At 39.2% G+C, this 20767-nt stretch overlaps 1 protein-coding gene across 8 annotated transcripts in view; it reads left to right on the top strand.

The window, feature by feature from the left end:
* The window catches only part of TRPC3 (transient receptor potential cation channel subfamily C member 3), a 70672-nt gene that overhangs the window by 14522 nt on the left and 35383 nt on the right, over positions 1–20767 (top strand). For 6 of the 8 annotated variants that reach the window (XM_073892209.1, XM_073892208.1, XM_025874007.2 and 3 more), the window contains exons 2-4: positions 3650–4421; positions 11485–11673; positions 20227–20391. In XM_073892209.1, the coding sequence (XP_073748310.1) occupies positions 3650–4421; positions 11485–11673; positions 20227–20391 (1126 nt within the window). The remainder of the gene's footprint in view (positions 1–3649; positions 4422–11484; positions 11674–20226; positions 20392–20767) is intronic. The other 2 variants (XM_073892211.1, XM_073892210.1) reach the window with 1 other exon arrangement.

Genomic DNA, 20767 nt, shown 5'->3' with positions numbered 1-20767 from the left:
CATAATTGCCTCCTAACCTCCCAAAGGCTCATCCCCAGATGCCATTACATTGGGAGTTAGGGCTTAAACATATGGATTTGTGGGGGGACAGAGTTTAGTCCACAGCAGACAGATATTACCAGGCATCCATATCAGCCTGAGCTTGCACGGGGACTTGTTGAGCAGCTGGTTTAGGTCAGTGGTACTCCAATGCTCTTATAAGAAAGAAGGCCCTGTGCAATGGACCCTTGTAGTGCTGAATGAGACAACCCACTGCATGGGGATCTGAAGGTAAGAAAATGTCTGGCAAAATGATTTTAGTGTTAGTATTACTAAAGCGAGGCATCCTCTCCCTTTCACCCTCATTCCTACCTTATTTCTCATGCTAGCGGAGATGCACTGTCAAGACTAGCTAAGATTGGCGCCATGTTTATGAATTGTGGACAAGTTGAATTCAATGTGACTCATACCATTCTATCATTCCAGATTAATGAAGGTTGTTTTACCTAATACTGTAAGGAAAGTTTTTTTTTAAGGCACTTCCTACATAGATTCACCGTGAAGATACATTAGATCAGCTCTTTAATTTTGAAATAGCTGTATAATTTTTTCTAATTCAGAAATTGACTTCACACTTAACTCAGTGTTAGAATCTTTTAAAAACAAAATCAAAATGACTCACGTGACATGTGTTGTGTAGTACTAAAATCCCACATTTCAGCTCAAATACACAATATGGAGATATTCTGAAAGAGGAAGAGATACTAAGAAAAAACTTTAAAATATTAAGAAATGCAAAGAAAAATTCATTAAAAAATCATATTCCGGTATTTTCAAATCACACTCTTTGGGGAGAAAAGGTGGGGTTTTTATAAGTGATTTTTGTTGTAGATAGCAGTCATTAGGTAAAGAGCCCTTTCCATTAAGATGTGACACTTTAATAATGAGTTTATTTCCCCAAAGATAATGTATCTGAGTATAGATTGGAATTCTTCAGACGTGTATACTCTGCAGATACCTTCTGTGGTTATAGAAAATGTCAATATATTATCACTGGTAAGCATAAAATTCATCTTTTATGCCGTATGGAAATTCTAACCATTTGAAGAGTTCCAGTTTGTAGATTCATAGTAAAAATATTAACCCCAAAAAGTCAGTTCCATTAGGAGTAACAAAACATACTCCCCTACCACAGTAACAGTATTTACCAGATTTGTTTAAAGCCCTGTCATAGAGTTTGGGTCTTGAAACAAAGTTCTCTCCTATGCAATTCAGTGAATGCTATTTCCCAGTTCTTTTTTTTTTTTTTTAAGGATTTATTTATTTATTTATTTGACAGAGAGAGAGAGATGGCGTGAGAGGGAACATAAGCAGGGGGAGCGGGAGAGGGAGAAGCAGTCTTCCCGCTGAGCAGGGAGCCCGACATGGGGCTCCATCCCACGATCCTGGGATCATGACCCGAGCTGAAGGCAGACGCTTAACGACTGAGCCACCCAGGCATCCATGATGAATTTTATTTTTAATAAAAATATTCAAACTGTGGTTAAAAGTATTCAAAATGTGTAAAAGGGTATAAGTGAAGAGCAAAAATCTCCCTTCTCTGGCTCCTCAGTTCTACTGCTCAGAGCCCAGGTATAACTACAATTAAAAGCCTCTTGTATTGCTTTCTGGAAATTGCTACAAACACATATGTATGGGTGTGCATACATGTGTGTACATATATATGTATGTATATAAAGTTGTGTATACATATAAATGCTGTATTTATTTAATTTTTAAAAAGTTGATCACCTGACACTAGTTGAGCAGTTTGGATGGGGTGCCAGTCTAGCACTGTCGCCCTTGGAGTTAACATGCCTCTCTGGACCTCTTTGGTTATCACCTCTGAAGACCCAGGTTTGCCTGGCCGTGTTCCCTTGGTCTCCATGTGAGAAACCTCTGCCAGTGCCTTCTGTACTCCTCTCTTGGTTTGAGGTCAACAGAGGTGAGAATTGAGTCGGGGCTGGTAACTGCCTCTGACTTCTGCTCCCAGACCCCCAGGGAGAAGGACAGTGTCTTCTCTAGCATAGTTTTCAGCCCCTGACTCTGTGAATATTGTTTTATCAATGGTGGAAAGTATTTCTGGAATATATATCATAGAAGGAAAGCATTTTTCTCCCCCAGCCATTCACTTTTAACTTGTCACTATTATTCACTTCAGAAGTCGGTAATGTAAAAAGAGCTTTATCTGGTATTTTATCAGCTCATACACAAAACAAAATATCTGGTATTTATCAGCTCATACACAAAACAAAAATCACAGATATTTTAAAGGAGCTTATCTTAAGCATTGCAGTCAGCAAGAATGTTAGAACTGGCTAAGGGTAAAGATGCAGATTTGTATTTATAATAACAGCCGTTTAAATAGTAAAAGTAATCACAATGTTAAAAAGAAGTAATCATAGTGTTAAAAATTTTGTTGTTTATTTAGCATCATTTTTCAAAGACTCAGAACTTCTAAAAAAGCTTTTTGTTCATGTGCTCATGAGGAAACTCTGGAACACTTTGTAAATTTCCATTTTACATCTGGGCTAAGGAAGTCCAAAGAAATGAATTTACTCACCATCAATTAAAATGTGAACCTGAATCACTGTACACATCAATTAATGACATCACTTTCATAATGCAACTGAATCTCAATGAATGTGGTTGGTATTAGGTACATTGTTCTGGATATACAGTTAGTGTCCAGTTGCTTTATTCATAAAATAATAGTAGTGATTTTTTTTTTTAGAGAAGGGGAGGGGCAGAGGATGAGAGAGAGAAAGAAAGGGAGAGAGAGAATCTTAAGCAGGCTCCTCGCCCAGTGTGGAGCCGGATGTAGGGCTTCAGACTTGATCCCACAACCCTGAGATCATGACCTGAGCCGAAATCAAGAGTCAGAGGCTTAACTGACTGAGCCACGCAGGCACCCAATAATAGTGATTTTTCAACCATAAATCATACTATATCCTTTTACTTCAAAGAGGCAATTATATAATATTGGTAATTAAACAATTCTTATTACAAAGTCACAGTTATTTTCAAGCAAGTAAGTTGGGTTTTTTTTGGGTGGGGGGGGCAAGATACCCTTAAGAGGAAAAGATAACAAGGGTAAGACCCTGAAAGATCCTTGGCCTAAATCCTAGGCTTTCCGCCCCCCCCCATCAATTATTTTCTTTAGTTAAAAATATGCAATGATTTGAGAGGATTCTTCTGGCCTAATTCTTAAAAAATTTGCTTTCTTTAGCCTTAAATCCTAGTGCTTTGGTGCCAAGAAAGTGCTAGACCTCTATTTTCAAGACTTTTAAGACTAGTATGCTTATTTATACAAGGTCCAGTGAGTTCCATCTATACCAGGGCCGCAAGGGAAGCATGGATGTCTAGACCTTGTTTATATTATGATTTCTTCCAAATGCCATTTTCTTCTGAATAGGAACCCCTGTTATGATAGGCTACCGGCTCCTGTCTGGGTTCAAGCAGCAGGTATTAGGTACAGGTGTAAATTTCAGGTGCGTTGTTTAGCAACTGACTCAGCTGCCCGCGGGCCACAGGTCTGCTGTAGGTGCTGTGTACTTGGAAAGGGCTGGATCTGTGGGAGGAAGCAATACGTCCTAATAGTCTACAGGTGTTTTTCATTAATGCTGATTAGGTCCATGGAGGGAAGCCCATCTCTGAGGCGCAAGACGGTGATGCGGGAGAAGGGCCGGCGCCAGGCGGTCCGGGGCCCGGCTTTCATGTTCAATGACCGGGGCACTAGCCTCACTGCCGAGGAGGAGCGCTTCCTCGACGCTGCGGAGTATGGCAACATCCCTGTGGTGCGCAAGATGCTGGAGGAGTCCAAGACGCTGAACGTCAATTGCGTGGACTACATGGGCCAGAACGCGCTGCAGCTGGCTGTGGGCAATGAGCACCTGGAGGTGACAGAGCTGTTGCTCAAGAAGGAGAACCTGGCGCGAATCGGCGACGCCCTGCTCCTTGCCATCAGCAAGGGCTACGTGCGCATCGTGGAAGCCATCCTCAACCACCCCGGCTTCGCGGCCAGCAAGCGCCTGACCCTGAGCCCCTGTGAGCAGGAGCTGCAGGACGACGACTTCTACGCCTACGACGAGGACGGCACGCGCTTCTCGCCCGACATCACGCCCATCATCCTGGCGGCACACTGCCAGAAGTACGAGGTGGTACACATGCTGCTGATGAAGGGCGCCAGGATTGAGCGGCCGCACGACTATTTCTGCAAGTGTGGAGACTGCATGGAGAAGCAGAGGCACGACTCTTTCAGCCACTCACGCTCGAGGATCAATGCCTACAAGGGTCTGGCCAGCCCGGCGTACCTGTCCTTGTCTAGCGAGGACCCGGTGCTCACCGCCCTGGAGCTCAGCAACGAGCTGGCCAAGCTGGCCAACATAGAGAAGGAGTTCAAGGTAAGCTCCGCGCTCCACCCCGGCTACCCTGCACGCTCATCCACTTTCCTACTGCCGCCTGGTGCCTTCCAGAGTTTGCTCTGGAATCAGTTTTGCCCAGCGGATTTAAAATCACTAGATATTGGAAATGTTGTTCAGAAATGATTTCCCCCTCTCAGCATGGTGCTGTGATAAATTCGCTTTGGGGTTGGGTATATACTGGATTAGAGAGCTATAGTTATGGTGCTGCTCTCTGTGGATGAGCATTAAGTAGAACGCAAGACTTCCCACCCCCCTATTTGTTTAAAGGAGGGATTTGGTGTGACATTTTGCCTCCCAAATTCTTCTTCCTCTTCTGTAGTTAGTGGTATGGTGGCACACAACACAGAAGGGTATTTAGTTTTGCTGTTTATTGACCTAAACTTCTGTATGTCCCTTTAGATAGAAAGTCAAAAAACTAATATGAAATACAATTAAAGCCGTTTTATTAATATGACAAAAATGCCTCTCCCTGAAATCCACAAATGTATATTCAGAGTGGTGAGCCATAGACATTGGGTCAACCCAGAAATACAAGGATAGCAAATTGTTTTGTTTTAATGGTGACCTTTTTTTTCTGAACGTCATTTCCAGTCAAGCAGTATTATTGTTTTTTAAGCAGTATAATTTTTTTTACAAAAATTACACATTAGTGACAGAACATTTTTATCTTTTATTCAGTTGCTACATCCTCCTATGCATTTTGGATGGTTCTACCTTTAAATCTGGGGCAAAAGGAGATTTCATGGTTCTGGTGAAAGTCAAACTGTTTTTCAGTAGGTTCTTGTCTCCTATTGTCCACTTAAGAAGATTATTGTAGACATCAGTTCCTTAAATTATTTTCTTGGTGCTGAGTTAATCCTATTTTTAGTGTTGTGGTGTCAGATCACAGAGTGATTATTCGGACTTTCAGATCTTATTACAGTTTTTCATACTTAATTGAGATTTGCGCAAATGCAACTAGCAATATAATTCAGGTTAAGGGGTTGCCAGAAAATGGTATGAAACAAAGAAAAGAGCTATTAAGCCATGAAAAGACATGGAGGAACCTTACATGCATATTGCTAAGTGAAAGAAGCCAATCTGAAAAGGCTACATACTATATGATTCCAAATATCTGACATTCTGGGAAACGCAAAACTATGGAGACAGTAACAAGATCAGTGTTGCTAGGAGTGAGTAGAAAGGAATAAATCAGTGGAGCACGGAGGATTTTTAGGGCAGTGAAAATATTCTGTATGATACTATGATGATGGATACATGTCATACATTTATCCAAACCCATAGAATTTACAACACCAAGAGGAAACCCTAATGTGAACTATGGACTTTGGATGATTATGATATGTCAGTGAAGGTCCATCAGTTGTAAGAAATGTACCACTGTGGTGAGAAATGTTGATGATAGAAGCTGTGCACGTTTTGGGCCAGGGCATATATGGAAATTCATGTACCTTCCTCTTAATTTTACTGTGAACCTAAACCTGCTCCTAGAAAAATGGTCTTTTTAAAAAATAGTTAAAAAATGGCAGGAAAGTTTTGCATGTTTTTTGTTTCCCTTTCCCTAGATATTCATCAACCCTCGTCTTGTCCTGGTAGAGATCTGGCCTTAGTATAATTTTGTTATTCCATTAAATTTTTTTCTGATATAAAAGCTACACATATTTATTGTAAAAATGTGGAAAAATACAAAGAAAAAATAAATATCACCTTATATTTACTCTCTTTGAAGAGATTCATTATGTGATATATGAAAAGATGTATTTCCTTGGACTCAAAAGGAATTATTTATTTATTTATTTATTTATTTATTTTTAGACAGAACTCAGAGCAAATTGAAAACTTCAAATTCTGTTTAGAGAGGATAGAAAAGCATTGAGGTAAAATAGTTCTGAATATCATTATTTTGACATAGTAATAAAAAATATAATTCTAAATGTATTTGCCACTATTTCAAATGCCATTCAAGCCTTGTTTTTTCCATTTTGCTTGATAATATATTGAAAATCTGTAAAAGAGATTCTACAAAAGGGAATATTTTTTCATATTATGCTTTAATAATTTATAAAAGATGGTGATGTTTGCAATCCTGCCCAGAGAAGTCATCTCAGTGAAGCGATAGTTTAAAAATTTGTTATTCATAGTTTTCCCCTGAAGCTGGCTAAATCTGTATTGGTAATACTTAGAACCTCTTTTACCCTGGCTTGAAGAGTCACCTCTGATAACCTTTCAAATGGTGGAAAATATTACAAGAGGTAAAAAGAGAAGAAAACACAACTGAATTTAAGAGGGAGTCTAGGAAGCCACCAAATATCTAAGGATATGCAAAAATCATCTAAATTTCACAGTTCCTTTTTCTAAACTATACGGAACGCACTTGTGTAGCATAACCCTCTCTGAGCCAGAATACAGATGGTTCTTCAGGATTTACAGTCTCCAAGGACAAGTCTCTCTCTCCCCTGTTTCTTTTCTTTCCTGTTCTTGCTCTTATTATTCCTTTCCATATCTGCCTTCCTTTCATCTCTTTGCCCTCTTGTCTTATGCTCCTGTCCAGCTGTCAGGACTTTAGACAGACAGAGAAAACAGTGCGTTCAGGACACAGACCCAGGGACTCTGAGCTCGGAAAGGGCAGTGGGAGTGAAGCTCATTTCTGAGGCAACCAGGTAACCTAATTTGCCCTATTCCTTGTGTTCACTATATTCTTTCCGTAGAGACCGCGCTCTCAAAATACTAGCCTTGAAATGAGAAACTAATGTGTTCCCTAGTGAAAAAGAGGTGATTCCCCCCCTTTCAGACATCTTACCTATTTTATATTATCCATGGCCTGTAAGATTATCATCTCACTCTTCAAATTGCCATCGCTTAGGTGCATCCGAGAAGGTTCTCAGGCAGTGCGCAGTTTTCAGAGTTCCTTAAAGAATACAGGAGGCATGGTGCCAAAAACATATGAAGGTCATTACCCCAAAAGGTTGAACATTCTAGGATATAGATTTAGATAAATTAATGGAGGACAGCTTGGTGACAGGTTATTAAAGAAATAGTTTGGATGTGCAAATGATGTCTGAAGCTATTCTGAGAAACAGAATATTGGACAGGATGGACTCTAGGTCTAATCTTCCAAATGTCATTGGTAAGAAAGCTAGTCATTTATTAAACTGTGAGAATGCAAAGTGAAGTTTCTTAATTCTGAGTCAATGATGCACTTTTTTTTAAAAAAAAAGAAGGTTATTTTCCTCCTCTATCCCTCAGTTTTCCTCTCTTTAAATTAGAAAAGCAATTTTAACTTACATCACAGTAGGGCTGTGAGGAAGAGGTAAAGAAATATAATCCAAAAGCAAGATGGCATTTTATAAAGCAGGAAGATAGTCTAGGAGTCCTCTAGCTGTACAGACCTCTCATTTTACAAATGAGAAAACAAAGCCTATTAGCCAAGGACCCATCTGCTAAGCCTAGATTTAGGTGTCTTGGGTCCCAGGACTAGATATTCTATCTAATGCGCTGTACCTGATAACATTGTGGTATTTCTGTAGTACTTGTTGTGTATGAAGCATGCCATAAGCATATAATCCTCATAGCAGTAACATTAAGTAGGCTTATTCTCATCAGAAAGGCTAAGTAAATTCCACTGGATCATACAGCTAGTAGGTGGTAGAAGCAGTGTTTGAACCCAGGAAGTCTGGCTTCAGATTTAAGCTTTTTTTTTTAAATTTTATTTTATTATGTTATGTTAATCACCTCACCATACATTACATCATTAGTTTTTGATGTAGTGTTCCATGATTCATTGTTTGCGTATAACACCCAGTGCTCCATGCAGAACGTGCCCTCTTTAATACCCATCACCAGGCTAACCCATCCCCCCACCCCCCTCCCCTCTGGAACCCTCAGGTTGTTAACGCAGAGTCCATAGTCTCTCATGGTTCGTCTCCCCCTCCGATTTCCCCCCCTTCATTTTTCCCTTCCTACTATCTTCTTTTCTTTTTTTTAACATATAATGTATTATTTGTTTCAGAGGTACAGATCCCGTGATTCAACAGTCTTGCACAATTCACAGCGCTCACCATAGCACATACCCTCCCCAATGTCTATCACGCAGCCGCCCCATCCCTCCCACCCCCACCACTCCAGCAACCCTCAGTTTGTTTCCTGAGATTAAGAATTCCTCATATCAGTGAGGTCATATGATACATGTCTTTCTCTGATTGACTTATTTCACTCAGCGTAACACCCTCCAGTTCCATCCACCTTGTTGCAAATGGCAAGATTTAAGCTTTTAACCACTATACTATCCTGCTCCTTTTGTTATTAGGGAAAGGATCTGACTGAACCAAGCCTCCTTAGAGCTGAATTCCAATTTTTCTCTTAAAGATAAAAAGGGATTACAATGATGATTAAACCACAAACATTAAAATAAGTGTGCTAAAACCTGTAGACAGGTTGTGACGAGGACCAGGTGTCCTTGTTCTTCCCTTGGCTTGAGCAGGTCTTTAGGCTTTTGAGTTCCTTCATCGAAAAAGAAGGTCACAGGTCCTTCTGGTAACTTTGTGGAGAGCCATAGTATTAGAAGAGTGGCACGATGAAGGTGATTAAGTAAAACTAAATTAAGAGAAAATTACTAGAAAATGCAGACCAGACAAATGGTCCAAGTCATTGAGTAACATTAGGCAGGACCTCATGGTAGAACTAATCTAGTCACCTCATGGTGCAATGCAGACTTCGGGTAGTTCCTTTTGCAACTGAGAAAGGGCTGTCTTTAGCTGGGGCCCTCCATTTTTCCCTGGGAGCTCCATATCTGTTGATAAAGTGACATCCCATGCCCACAATAAAAGAAATTGCCATTATCTCCAGCACTGATTATTTTCTGCATTTAGGCAACAGAATTCTTCCAGCAGGAAATGCTTACAGTGTTATGAAGACAAAGTGTTGTTTTTGCAACTTGTATAACTACCAGTTTTTGTTTCTTGATTGATGTTTCTGTGGATGTGAACAAACCACACAGCTTTAAGACAAGACAATTTACTGATTATGATTTTTTTGAAACAATGAGTTATACTTAGGTGTTACTGCAGAGGTGGCTACTGTTTTCTTCAAACATTGAAATAGTCTCTCTCTTTTCTGATCAATGGAGAAATGGTCATCCTGTGTTGCACCAAATCTTATAGAACAGTCTGAACTGAGGAGTAACATGAGGAAATTTCATCTAAAAAAATTGTATTAAAAGGAGAGCTTTATATGGAAACAGACATGAATTTAATACTTCTGGATGCTATAATAAAATATTTCATTAGTCTTTCAGGAATGGAAGGCAGATGGATATTTAACTGACACTCTGCCTAGAAACCAGAGACTGAACATTTTATTAATTTTATCAGTTGCATGGTACCAACTTGAATGGAAACCAACGATTGAAGTTTTTATTCATTTTATCTATTCTTTTATGAGGGGAAAAGGATTAACTGTAACTGTTCCTTATCTGAATTTCTGATATCTGAAATGGAAACTTTTCTAGTCTGTGTAGCCTTTAAACAGTCTTCTTTTATTTTAGTTGGTGACGTGATTTTTTTGCCCATCAAATCAATTATTTATTTAAAGGAAAGAATTCAAATCCTTCATGTCTTTTTTTTAAGTAGGATTTTTGGAAGCCTGGAAATTCTGCTGTGCTAGGTATTACTTGGTTATTAGACACGTATAGTATCTCAGGCCATATTGAAATGGGGAACTCTGTTTTCCTCAAGTGTGCCAAATTAGACTATCATCCGGTTAACTTTTTATTTATTTATTTGTCAGAGAGAGAATGAGAGCACAAGCAGGGAGAATGGCAGGCAGAGGGAAAGAGAAGCAGACTCCCCACTGAGCAGGGAGCCTGATGGGGCCTCGATCTGAGGACCCTGGGATCATGACCTGACCGAAGGCAGACGCTTAACTGACTGAGCCACCGAGGAATCCCCCGGTTAACCTTCTTAATGGGCTAAAATTTTAGTGAAAGCCATAGAAGTAGAACTGGGGTTTCTGAAAGTAAGATACTTTCCCAACAGATGGTCATTGATACCTTAACTGGAACCAAAGGGCTAGAAATAGAACTCCATTCAGAAGGTAACAGAGAATGTTGCCAAGTGACTTCCTTATCCCAGTCCATGGCACTATATAAATATGCTAATGAAATTAAAGATTCACAGATTATTTTTAGCAAGGTGTTAGTTCCACTGGCCTGGAAATTTTCTCTCAGGTATTGATACTCTGCAACCCCTGAGAATTCAATTACATATAATCAGACATTTCTCTCCTTCCAGTTCTGCAGGACATGATAACCTTCAGACAAACAAGAAAAAATACCTCCTCTCTCTGTTGGTACCTGTCCATCTCTTTACATTCACTAGAAACCAGTCATTCTCAAACATAAATGTGTATCACAAACACATTGAGAGTGTGTTTACATAGATTGTTGAGCCCTTTCTTCAGTTTCTAGATAGGAACAACTGAAATGGGGTCTGAGAATACATTTCTAATACATGTCCAGGTGCTGTTGATGCTGCTGGTTATAGGACTGCACTTTGAGAAGCTATGTCTCCAACAAGGCAAGGGAGAGTAGAAACTGAACAAGTTATTTTCATGTATAGTCAATCTTCTATGTCAGATCGCCACTTTAGAAAAATTACCATTTAAACCAATTTTCACTACAGAAATGGTTTTGTTTTGGCTTTAAGGAAACTGTTGTTTATATAAGAGAGATGCAGCTCTTTTTGATCCTTTTGGTCTGTCAGCATTAGCATTTATCCAACATTCCTTAATACAAACCAGTAACAAATGTGCATACCATTTTCAGAGCTGTATCCTATGGGTGGGCGGATTGCAGAAGGTACCAGCTGAGATTGTGAGTGTGGGCAAATCCTGTCTGGGTCTAACTCAGCAAGACTTGCATCCATGTAGGAACAGCAGCTTCTACCCAGGAGAAGGGACCCCTTTTTGTAATTCACAAAAACCCTAAACACTTTCCATTGAATTAAAGCAAATTCCTTGAGTTAAACTTTAAACCTCTTGTTCTTAGAATGACTATCGGAAGCTCTCCATGCAATGCAAAGACTTTGTAGTGGGTGTGTTGGATCTTTGCCGAGACTCAGAAGAAGTAGAAGCTATTCTGAATGGAGATCTGGAATCCGCAGAGCCCCTAGAGCTACACAGGCATAAAGCTTCACTGAGTCGTGTCAAGCTTGCTATTAAATATGAAGTAAAAAAGGTGAGTGGCTCACTTTTATCCAGCGCCATATTGGAATAAATATATAATATCAACTATGCCATAATCCCAGGAAAGTTTTTTAAATAATAAAGATGTTATTGATAAAAGTTTTTTTTCCTTCATGAAAGAGACTAAGTGAAATATGGTAAAGTTGTGAGTCAAATATCTAGCTTCTGCAATCCTTTCCACTTTTTGTCTGCTGTGAGAGAGACCTTGGGTAAGTCATAGAATTTCTTTTGGGTGCCTGGGTGGCTCAGTTGATTAAGCAACTGCCTTGGGCTCAGGTCATGATCCTGACGTCCTGGGATCCAGTCCCGGAGCCGACTCCTGGCTCAGCGGGGAGTCTGCTCCTCCCTCTGACCCTCTCCCCTCTCAGGCTCTCGCTCTCTCAAATAAATAAATAAAATCTTAAAAAAAAAAAAGTCATAAAATTTCTTTAAACTTCAGTTTCCTCATGTAAAAGAAGAATAATATCTCTTATCCATCTCAGAGAATATGATTTCAGTGGATTAAGATATGCAAAAGAACTTTGTGAACTCATTACAATGCAAGTAAAAATAAAATGTTACTTGTATACATTTTTGTAAATCACTGTTACAACTGTCCTTTTAATCCTTGTGACAAGCCTCTGTTATTATCCATTTCACCTATAAAATAGGTAAAATAGATGATGACATTTCTACTCTAAAAAGGAAACTGAGGTTTGCCAAGCTTAATATGTCTAAGTCACAGAGCTGTGGATACCAGAAATAAAATTTATGATTACTTTTTTACTCTGTTTATTGCAGATAAACTGTTAAGTGTATGTATCTGCTGCTTGTATGGGGCTTTTAAAATAATTCTTGAAAATTGTAGTTATGATGTTTTACTATAATGAAAATCTCAATTAACTACAACCTAGCAGCGTTTATGTGTTAGATAACTGATATTTTTTTGTATTCTAAGAGAAAATGATAAGTCACTAAGAAGTAAGCTGTTTTCAGGAACAGATCTAGTTTCATGAACTGGTTACTCTCTGTATAGGTGAATTTTCTCTCCGCCCTGCATGGTGCTTAAGAGGGCAGGGAGCCAGCTTGCAGGGGTTCAAGTCCTGAGTTAACCACGTGTTCCCTGTGTGGCCACGGGCAAGTCACCCAACCAGGCCAAGCCCCAATCTGCTCAGTTAGTCAAGTAGGGACCACAAACTGCTTTTTCAGTTGTTTATAAGATTATAAGAGCTAATACATGTAAAGTAATTAGCGCAGGTCTAGCACATGGTGATTGTTCAACATGTAGTAGCTGATAACATTTCTACCCAGAACGGAGACCTGTGCATATGCCTCTGCACCGTGGAACAGAGGCAAGTGTGGGCCCTAGCAGCAAGTGAGCATGAGGGAGACTTCCTCTCTTTCGTCTTCTCCCCTTGTATGCGTGCACGTGCACACCTCCCCCACACAAATTCTACCACAATCTAGAGAGCTTTCACATATAGTATTCACAAGGTTTTAGCCAACTATTAATTACAGATCTCCCCTCAACTTAATAAGACAGGCAAATGTGAAGATTCTTAGTAAATACTGATGTAAAATAACTTTTCAAGGAATTATCGTTTAAAAATAAATTGGCTCAACTGCCTTCCTCTCAGAGCATTCTTTTTTTTTTAAGTTTTTATTTTTTAATTCCAGTTAACATATAGTGTAATGTTAGTTTCAGGTGTACAATAAAATGATTCCACACTTCCATACAACCCCCGGTGCTCATCACAAGTGTGCTCCTTAATCCCCGTCACCCATTTCCCCCTTCCTCTCCTCTTGTAACCATCAGTTTGTTCTCTATAGTTAAGAGTCTCTTTCTTGGTTTGCCTCTCCCTCTCTCTTTTGTTCCCTTTGCTTGTTTGTTTTGTTTCTTCAATTCCACATAGGAGTGAAATCATATGGTATTTGGCTTTCTCTAGAGCATTCTTGCTAGTTGAGGTTTTGCTATATTAAAGGACAAAAGATCATTTTGAATAAGATTAATATGAAACCATTTTTAGAAATCTGTCTGGACATTTATTCACAGATCTTACAATACACCTTTTCTTTAGCTCCTGAGAGGAGTGAATTGATTTCAGTTGTCACAGGTTCTTTACCGTTACTTTGAAAGTGTCATGTTAGCAGAGGCAGCTCATTATAGATGTGCTTCTGTTGACCAAACTGTCTTGAGACCGTGAATATCTTCCTGGCATGTTAATTTTAAATAAATTGATGTATAGCTTACAACGTATGAGGTGTCATTAATAATAAATTTGTTTTCAGTCAACTAACTGCCAGGAAAAAACAATATATTTGAAACTGAAAGGAGATTTAGGGCTCTGCATGTATTTCTGGGTTTGTTTGTTTTATGCTCTAAAAGGAGTATTAGTTAAAGTATTTCATTTGGAAGCTTCATTCAATGTATATAAAAACTTTATCCTAGCATGCCCAAAAAAGCCCAGAGACTTCCTTCATTCTTCACTCAACATTCACATGTCTCCATCTAGCAAGGAGGAAAGATGCCCCATCCCTTCTGGTGCTTCCTTTTTCCTTCATCTCATTTCTAGTCCTGAAGTGAAACCACTTCTTGGCTTACAGTGATGCGTGAACCCTATCCCCTGTGGCACTGAGGTAGTCCACAGCTACATGTGAGGCATTGGGATTTCAAAATATGTTATGGAATTTTTTCCTCCTGATAACATAATAAACTTACATTTATTCAAATCAACTCATAATTCCACCAGGGAAACCAGTTTTGTGTAACGGTAAGCTGTTACCCACAAGAGACTCAAGAAGTCTCTTCTGCCATGTGCCTAAGATGTACCCCCAGCTCTGGTTATGAGACTCCTAGCTTCCTGTCTGGCCTCACAGTCCTCAGAGCTCAGGTCTTCCCTAGGAATCACACCATGAGTTCTACTCAGGCCTTACAGAGCTCAGTGGCAATTAGTCAAGAAAATGAAAATATGGAAGACCTGAATAGGAGAGATCTGAACATGATTTTTTTTTTTTAAGAGAGCGAGAGAGAGAAAGAGAGTACACACCATTGTGCGCACATGGGGGAGGGTCAGGGAGAGAAGGAGAAAGAACCCTAAGCAAGCTCCGCACCCAGCATGTGGGGCTTGATCTCATGACCCTGAGATCATGACCTGAGCCGAAATCAAGAGTCAGATGCTCAACTGACTGAGCCACCCAGGTGCCCTGATTTCTATGTGAATTTAGTGTTTATGTGAAAAAGAATTTTCTAATACAAAAGTAGTCAAAGAAATAAAGCAAAAAGGTAAGTAATCTGACAACATACAACTTAAAACTTCTGTACACAGAAAGATCATAAACAAAAAAGTAAGGGGCAATGTGAGAAAGGTATAATTTCTCAATTGTAACATACGAAATATTGATATTCTTAATGTCCAAAGAGCTCAAACAAATTTTTAAGAAAAATTTCTAGAGCCCTGCAGAATAAGCAAAGGGCTTGAATGGGCAACTCACAGAAAATTCAAATGACTAACATATTTAAAATTGTCAAACCCTCTAGTGCTAAAATAAATGCATCCTAATATGCAAATAACATTTCCTGTCTCTCAGATTTTTAAGGAATAAAAAATATTCTCAATGCTGTTGGTGTAATGGGCAATCTTACGCTCCTACTGAGGAACAAACGATAATGTGTTCTCTATCAGGGCGTGGATGTTTTAGATTATTCATCCCAGAATCATTTCTGAGGAGTCTCAAAGGTAAATAATAAAACTGGAAAGATAGTAAATATTATTACTGTTTGCAGAGTTACCCATGTTTTTCTACAAGAGAATGAAATAGAGTGAAAGATGAAATTTGATTTTTTTGAAAGAGTACAAGAAGATTAAATTTTAGGCAAAAACATCAGTTATTTTCCAGTTAGAATAATCGATTATTGACTTCCCCCCAAAAGCTCTGAGTTTTAATTCTGCCTATACCTCTGCCTTCTCTGCGACTTGAGGATGAACACCAATCCCTTCTCCCCCATAGAAATAATGAGAGCTTCATCTGCTTCTAGTAGTAAGTAAGCTCTGTCTATTCTAAGAAAGTCCTTAACAAAGATAAAAGATACTAGAAGTTGATAGATCATCGAATGTGGAAAACTGGGCTATTGAGAAAGAGGAGAGAATTTCCTGGGTTCTTCCTCTTTGTTCTCTTATTTCTTCTGTGGTGAGATTAGATTTAACTATAGAAGTATCATCTAGAAAAGAGACATGCAGCAATATATTCACATAAAATTACCCATTGTGTATGAAGAAATTGTGCTTTCCCTAATTCCAAAAATTAGGCAATGCAATATGAGTGGTAAATATACTGCAGAGACCTTGGGCAGGGTGCATGTGCTGGCTGGTGAGATCCTGAGTCCTACAACTGGGCAGCCTCTTGGCCAGGTTTGGGCCCGGCACCAAGAAAGAACAGAATATTTTGCACTCTGGGTTCGAAATCCAGCAAACTTACACAATGTAAGTTTTCAGTTTATGCTTCACAACTCAGAACTTTAAAAAGAAGTTGAATGAAGTAGCTTTTATTCATAGCAGTATTTTAAATGGTATGAGCTGTGCCTCCAACCATGTCATTAAAAACAAACACAGGGGCACCTGGGTGGCTCAGTCGTTAAGCGTCTGCCTTCGGCTCAGGTCACGATCCCAGGGTCCTGGGATCGAGCCCCACATCGGGCTCCCTGCTCAGAGGGAAGCCTGCTTCTCCCTCTCCCACTCCCCCGCTTGTGTTCCCTCTCTTGCACGTATCTCTCTGTCAAATAAATAAAATCTTTAAAACAAAACAAAACAAAAAAAACAAACACAGAGTGTTCCTACCATGTTTTTGTACAACAGTAGTCCCATGAAGATAGTTCTTGTAAGACAGTGTAACGTGAATTTTTTTTAAGTTGAAAATTATCTCATTGTTTTCCATTAACCTGCCCTGATCAGCGGTTCTGTTTACAGTCTGTTAGTCGTTTGGCAGGAAAAAAAATGTTTGTTCTCAGTGCTACGGTAGTTTTTTTCCATTGAAAGATTGAGATTTTCTTGTGGGTCAGGGATTCTCTTTTTAAATCAGAAAACCTCAAATAAGGGCATTATTTTTGTAATGATTTCAATTTGCTGGTCCCCTGAAGTTAGGATGCAGAATACAAATTTATCCAACTGGCTATCACTGGTGTGGCCGCATAGGAAGTAAACAATTTTAAGAGATAAAGGTCACCACTCTATTTTGAAGTCCTTGAAAAGAGCAAAACTCATCTCCCAGAGGGATTAACTTTTTTCTATTTATAACTATTTAATAGTTATTTTTTCTAAATAACTATTGTATTGATTTTATTCTTTTTTTTTAATGTTCCTTGTGTGCTTGCATTAGGATTTTAAATTATTGGAAGAAAATATCCATTTGTGTTTTCTTCCTGTGAATTGGAAGGGATGAACAGATACCATATGCTGGTGTCTTACTATTTCAATTAAGAAGAGAGTAGAATTAACAGTATGGGAAATATAGATGTGAAGCCGAATTTTAAAGTGTAACAAGTAAGATGCAAACACCACAATTTGGGCTAATATTTAACATATATTAAGTGTTTGCAAGTCACAATGGGTCGTAGATTGTACATTATTGTACAAGTCACAATGGGTCGAAGATTGATCATTATATAATGCCATATGAAAAGCACTGATTTCCATCAAGTCTTTAAGGGCTGTGTAACCTATATACAATGTAATAAATGCCATAAAGCACATCTTCAAGTTTGAAGATGATCTGGAAGAGGAGGAGCAAGAAGAGGGATCCATACTGCAACATTAATATTTCTGTCCTCAAGAGTTCAAAACGTAAGAAAGAAAGGCTGGACACTCATAAAAGCAAAATTTGTCCATCAATTCTATATGGACCCATGTCCACCTGTCTCTGAACTTTATGGGGATTTTCTGTCTTGCAGAAAACCTTGGCCTATAAAAAGGTGCATGTTGACTTCCCAAGTGGTAATCTGATTTGATGACATTATCTATTCCACCTGTAGATTTCTATGCACCTTTCCCCATCCTCAGCTGAGCCTAGTTGGAGTCACAGGACGGCTTTTTATTTGCATCTGTCCAACCTCTCACAAATGCAGACCCTCCAAACAGCAGGACATTCAGACCAACATTCAAACTAATACTATTTTAAATGTTGATTATTTATCTTGGCAAGCATAAGGAGACTGTCTCCATTTTGTTTTAAGAATTATTTATTTATTTGAGGGTGAGAATGTGAGCGAGTGAGCAAGCCTGGAGGTGGGGAAGGGGCAGAGGGAGAGAGATAATCGCAAGCAGACTCACCGCTGAGTGTGGAGCCCAATGTGGGGCTGGATCCCATGATGACCCCAATATCACGACCTGAGACTAAATCAAGAGTTGGACATTTAACCCGCTGAGCCACCCAGGTGCCCCTCCATTTTTTCTTTCACGTTTACTGAGAGCTTACGGTGTGCCATAGAACAGGACCCGCTTATCACTTAATGCATACTGATGCTTCCATTTTCACTTTATTCTACCAAATACCTAACACAGTGCCTGGCTCACAGGAAGAGCTTACATTTTGAAGAGTGAATGAATAAATGAATGAATGACATTTAGGAACTCAGAGGGAAATGAGGATTTTTAACACAGAAGGAGAGATAAAGCAGGAAGGAGATGATCCAGTAAGGTATAGAGGCAGAAGTGGAAGTTTGGCAAAGTTCTCAACAAGAACCCTAGAAAGTTGTCACCAAGACCCCAGGGCTTTCAGCCTTGATCGTATTTTATCGTGAATTCAAATAATGACTGTATTGATCGAAAATTGGAGGAGTGACCGGATCTTGAATCTGGAAAGGAGATCTAATATAGACCTAGCTGCTAGCAGTGACCAGTGAGTGAGCTCTAGGACCTGGGATTTTTAGAATTGAATTGAAAGACACTTATAAAATATGCTTTTTCACACTAAACTTGTTAAGTGAGAAAAGATAGCATCTTTTTTGTAGTACTTTAAATCTCCCAAATCCTCCCAGTCTGTATTATTGAAATAAATTCAGTTAAGTATTTCAGATCTAATATTTGTAAACTCATCCTTACCACATCTACCAGGACAAGAACCCTTGTGCCCAGGGGGCACAGCCATCACCAGAGTGGCTATCAACGGACTTCCCAGAGGGCAGGTGCACACAGGGGCAGAGGTGGGGACTTGGGGGAAATTGTGTCTCTACTGCCTACCCTGGGGGGTGAGGTTTTATTTTTTAATTTTATTATTTTTTAATTAGAAGAGCTAATGGGAAACTACACACCAGTGAATAAAAACCTGTTCATTTCCTTGTAGGCATGTTATTGATAAATAGCCAGATAACTTGAGGAATTGCCTAGAGTTGCTAACAATCATTAGGATCATTAACTAGAATTTGATTAAAGGTGAACCCTTCACTGGTGGAGACTGCGGCTGTTTTCTCTGCCTCTAAGAGTTTGCAAAAAACATTTCACGAATACTTCCTAACAGGTTCATTGTTATTTTTTTATTTTGTTTTTTAGAAGATAGTGATACCTTGATTTTTGTGTTGCTAAATACACTTTTAAAAAAATATGTTGGTACTCATAGTTGATTTGTGAATGACCCTGAATAATTTCTAAGCTTGGAAAGCTTCAAAGACAGGCATATCCAGTCACAAATGGGCACCTGTTGATGTAGGGGCCTTTTCACATGAGCCTGACTACAGATACATTCTGCTACCTGAATAAGGACAGGCCTTTAATGAAATCCCAGTCCCTCAGAATAGATGCCGGCAGATGACTTAGTGAAACCAGATGGCAAAATAAAATGGCAGGGCTGAAATAAGTATAATTTGCTCAGTTTTTCCTGGTTAGAACTGTAGTTACAAAAGAACTGTTGGAGATATATGTTTGTGGGTTTTGACCTGTGAGAGAAGCAGCAACAAAAAGAGTACAGATTACTGAAATAGGAAGGCAGGGACATTTGATGCCAGTTCCTGGAGGTATTGCAAGTGTGGACCAAGCATAATTCTTGCCGGTTTCTTTGGCTTTTTGCAGATTGTTGCAGATTTGTAGTGGTAGTTCATACGTATACATAGGGCATATCATGTATATATTTTTCATACATGTAGCATTTTAGGAATTGCTTATGAAACTTGATACATTTTTCTTTTAGTTGTACTCTACAATAAACCAAATGACTGTTCTTTTCCATTTTGAACCAAAAGCAAGTAAGTGGGCAGACAGCAGGATGGGACACATTTTCACAAAGGAAAGGATATATCACCCAGATTCTGGAGAGGAATCTGAGAATTATGGAGAATTTCAGTCAGAAAGAACTGTAATTAAGGACAACATCAATTTTACCCTCTTGTTGCCAACTTTAATTCTACTAGTTCTGAAGCAATTTTGGGAAATGGAGGGAAGGTAAAGGAAAATATTACCAGAAACTTCTAGTGCCTATATTCCAGAAAAGTACACGTTAATATCCTTAGGATACACATGCATTCAGTAGCTGAAGTGTCCCTAATGGCACAGTAGTAACCTACGTTTCTTTCTGCCGACAGTTTGTGGCTCACCCCAACTGTCAGCAGCAGCTCTTGACAATCTGGTATGAGAACCTCTCAGGCCTGCGGGAACAGACCATAGCTATCAAGTGTCTGGTTGTGCTGGTTGTGGCCTTGGGCCTTCCGTTTCTCGCCATCGGCTACTGGATCGCACCGTGCAGCAGGGTACGTGTTTTTCTTCATCCATTTCCTCTGGGGTTGGTGTACCTTGTGCTTTGGGGATGAAAAAACAAAAGCTCCCTCCTTAAGGCTCTTATCAGTTTTATCCTGAATGGTAATTGACTCCGGAACACAAATGCTGCTTTTTTAATGACTGGATCAATTCAAATAAGGGATGAAAAAGGATCTGGTACTAGTAGGGTAGTTATTAGGCTTTTAAGATAAAATCCCCATGGTAGTCAAGAGGAAGAGCTGCCTGAGTGAGGTAGCACTTTTTTTTAAATTTTATTTTATTATGTTAATCACCATACATTACATCATTAGTTTTTGATGTAGTGTTCCATGATTCATTGTTTGCGTATAACACCCAGTGCTCCATTCA

The sequence above is a fragment of the Callorhinus ursinus genome, unplaced genomic scaffold (genome assembly GCF_003265705.2).
Source record: "Callorhinus ursinus isolate GAN/ISIS: 27379988/994484 unplaced genomic scaffold, GSC_fseal_2.0 scaffold4, whole genome shotgun sequence".
NCBI classification, from domain to species: domain Eukaryota; kingdom Metazoa; phylum Chordata; class Mammalia; order Carnivora; family Otariidae; genus Callorhinus; species Callorhinus ursinus.
Note: the sequence above shows the minus strand (reverse complement) of the source record. Positions and strands in the feature narration are given on the sequence as shown.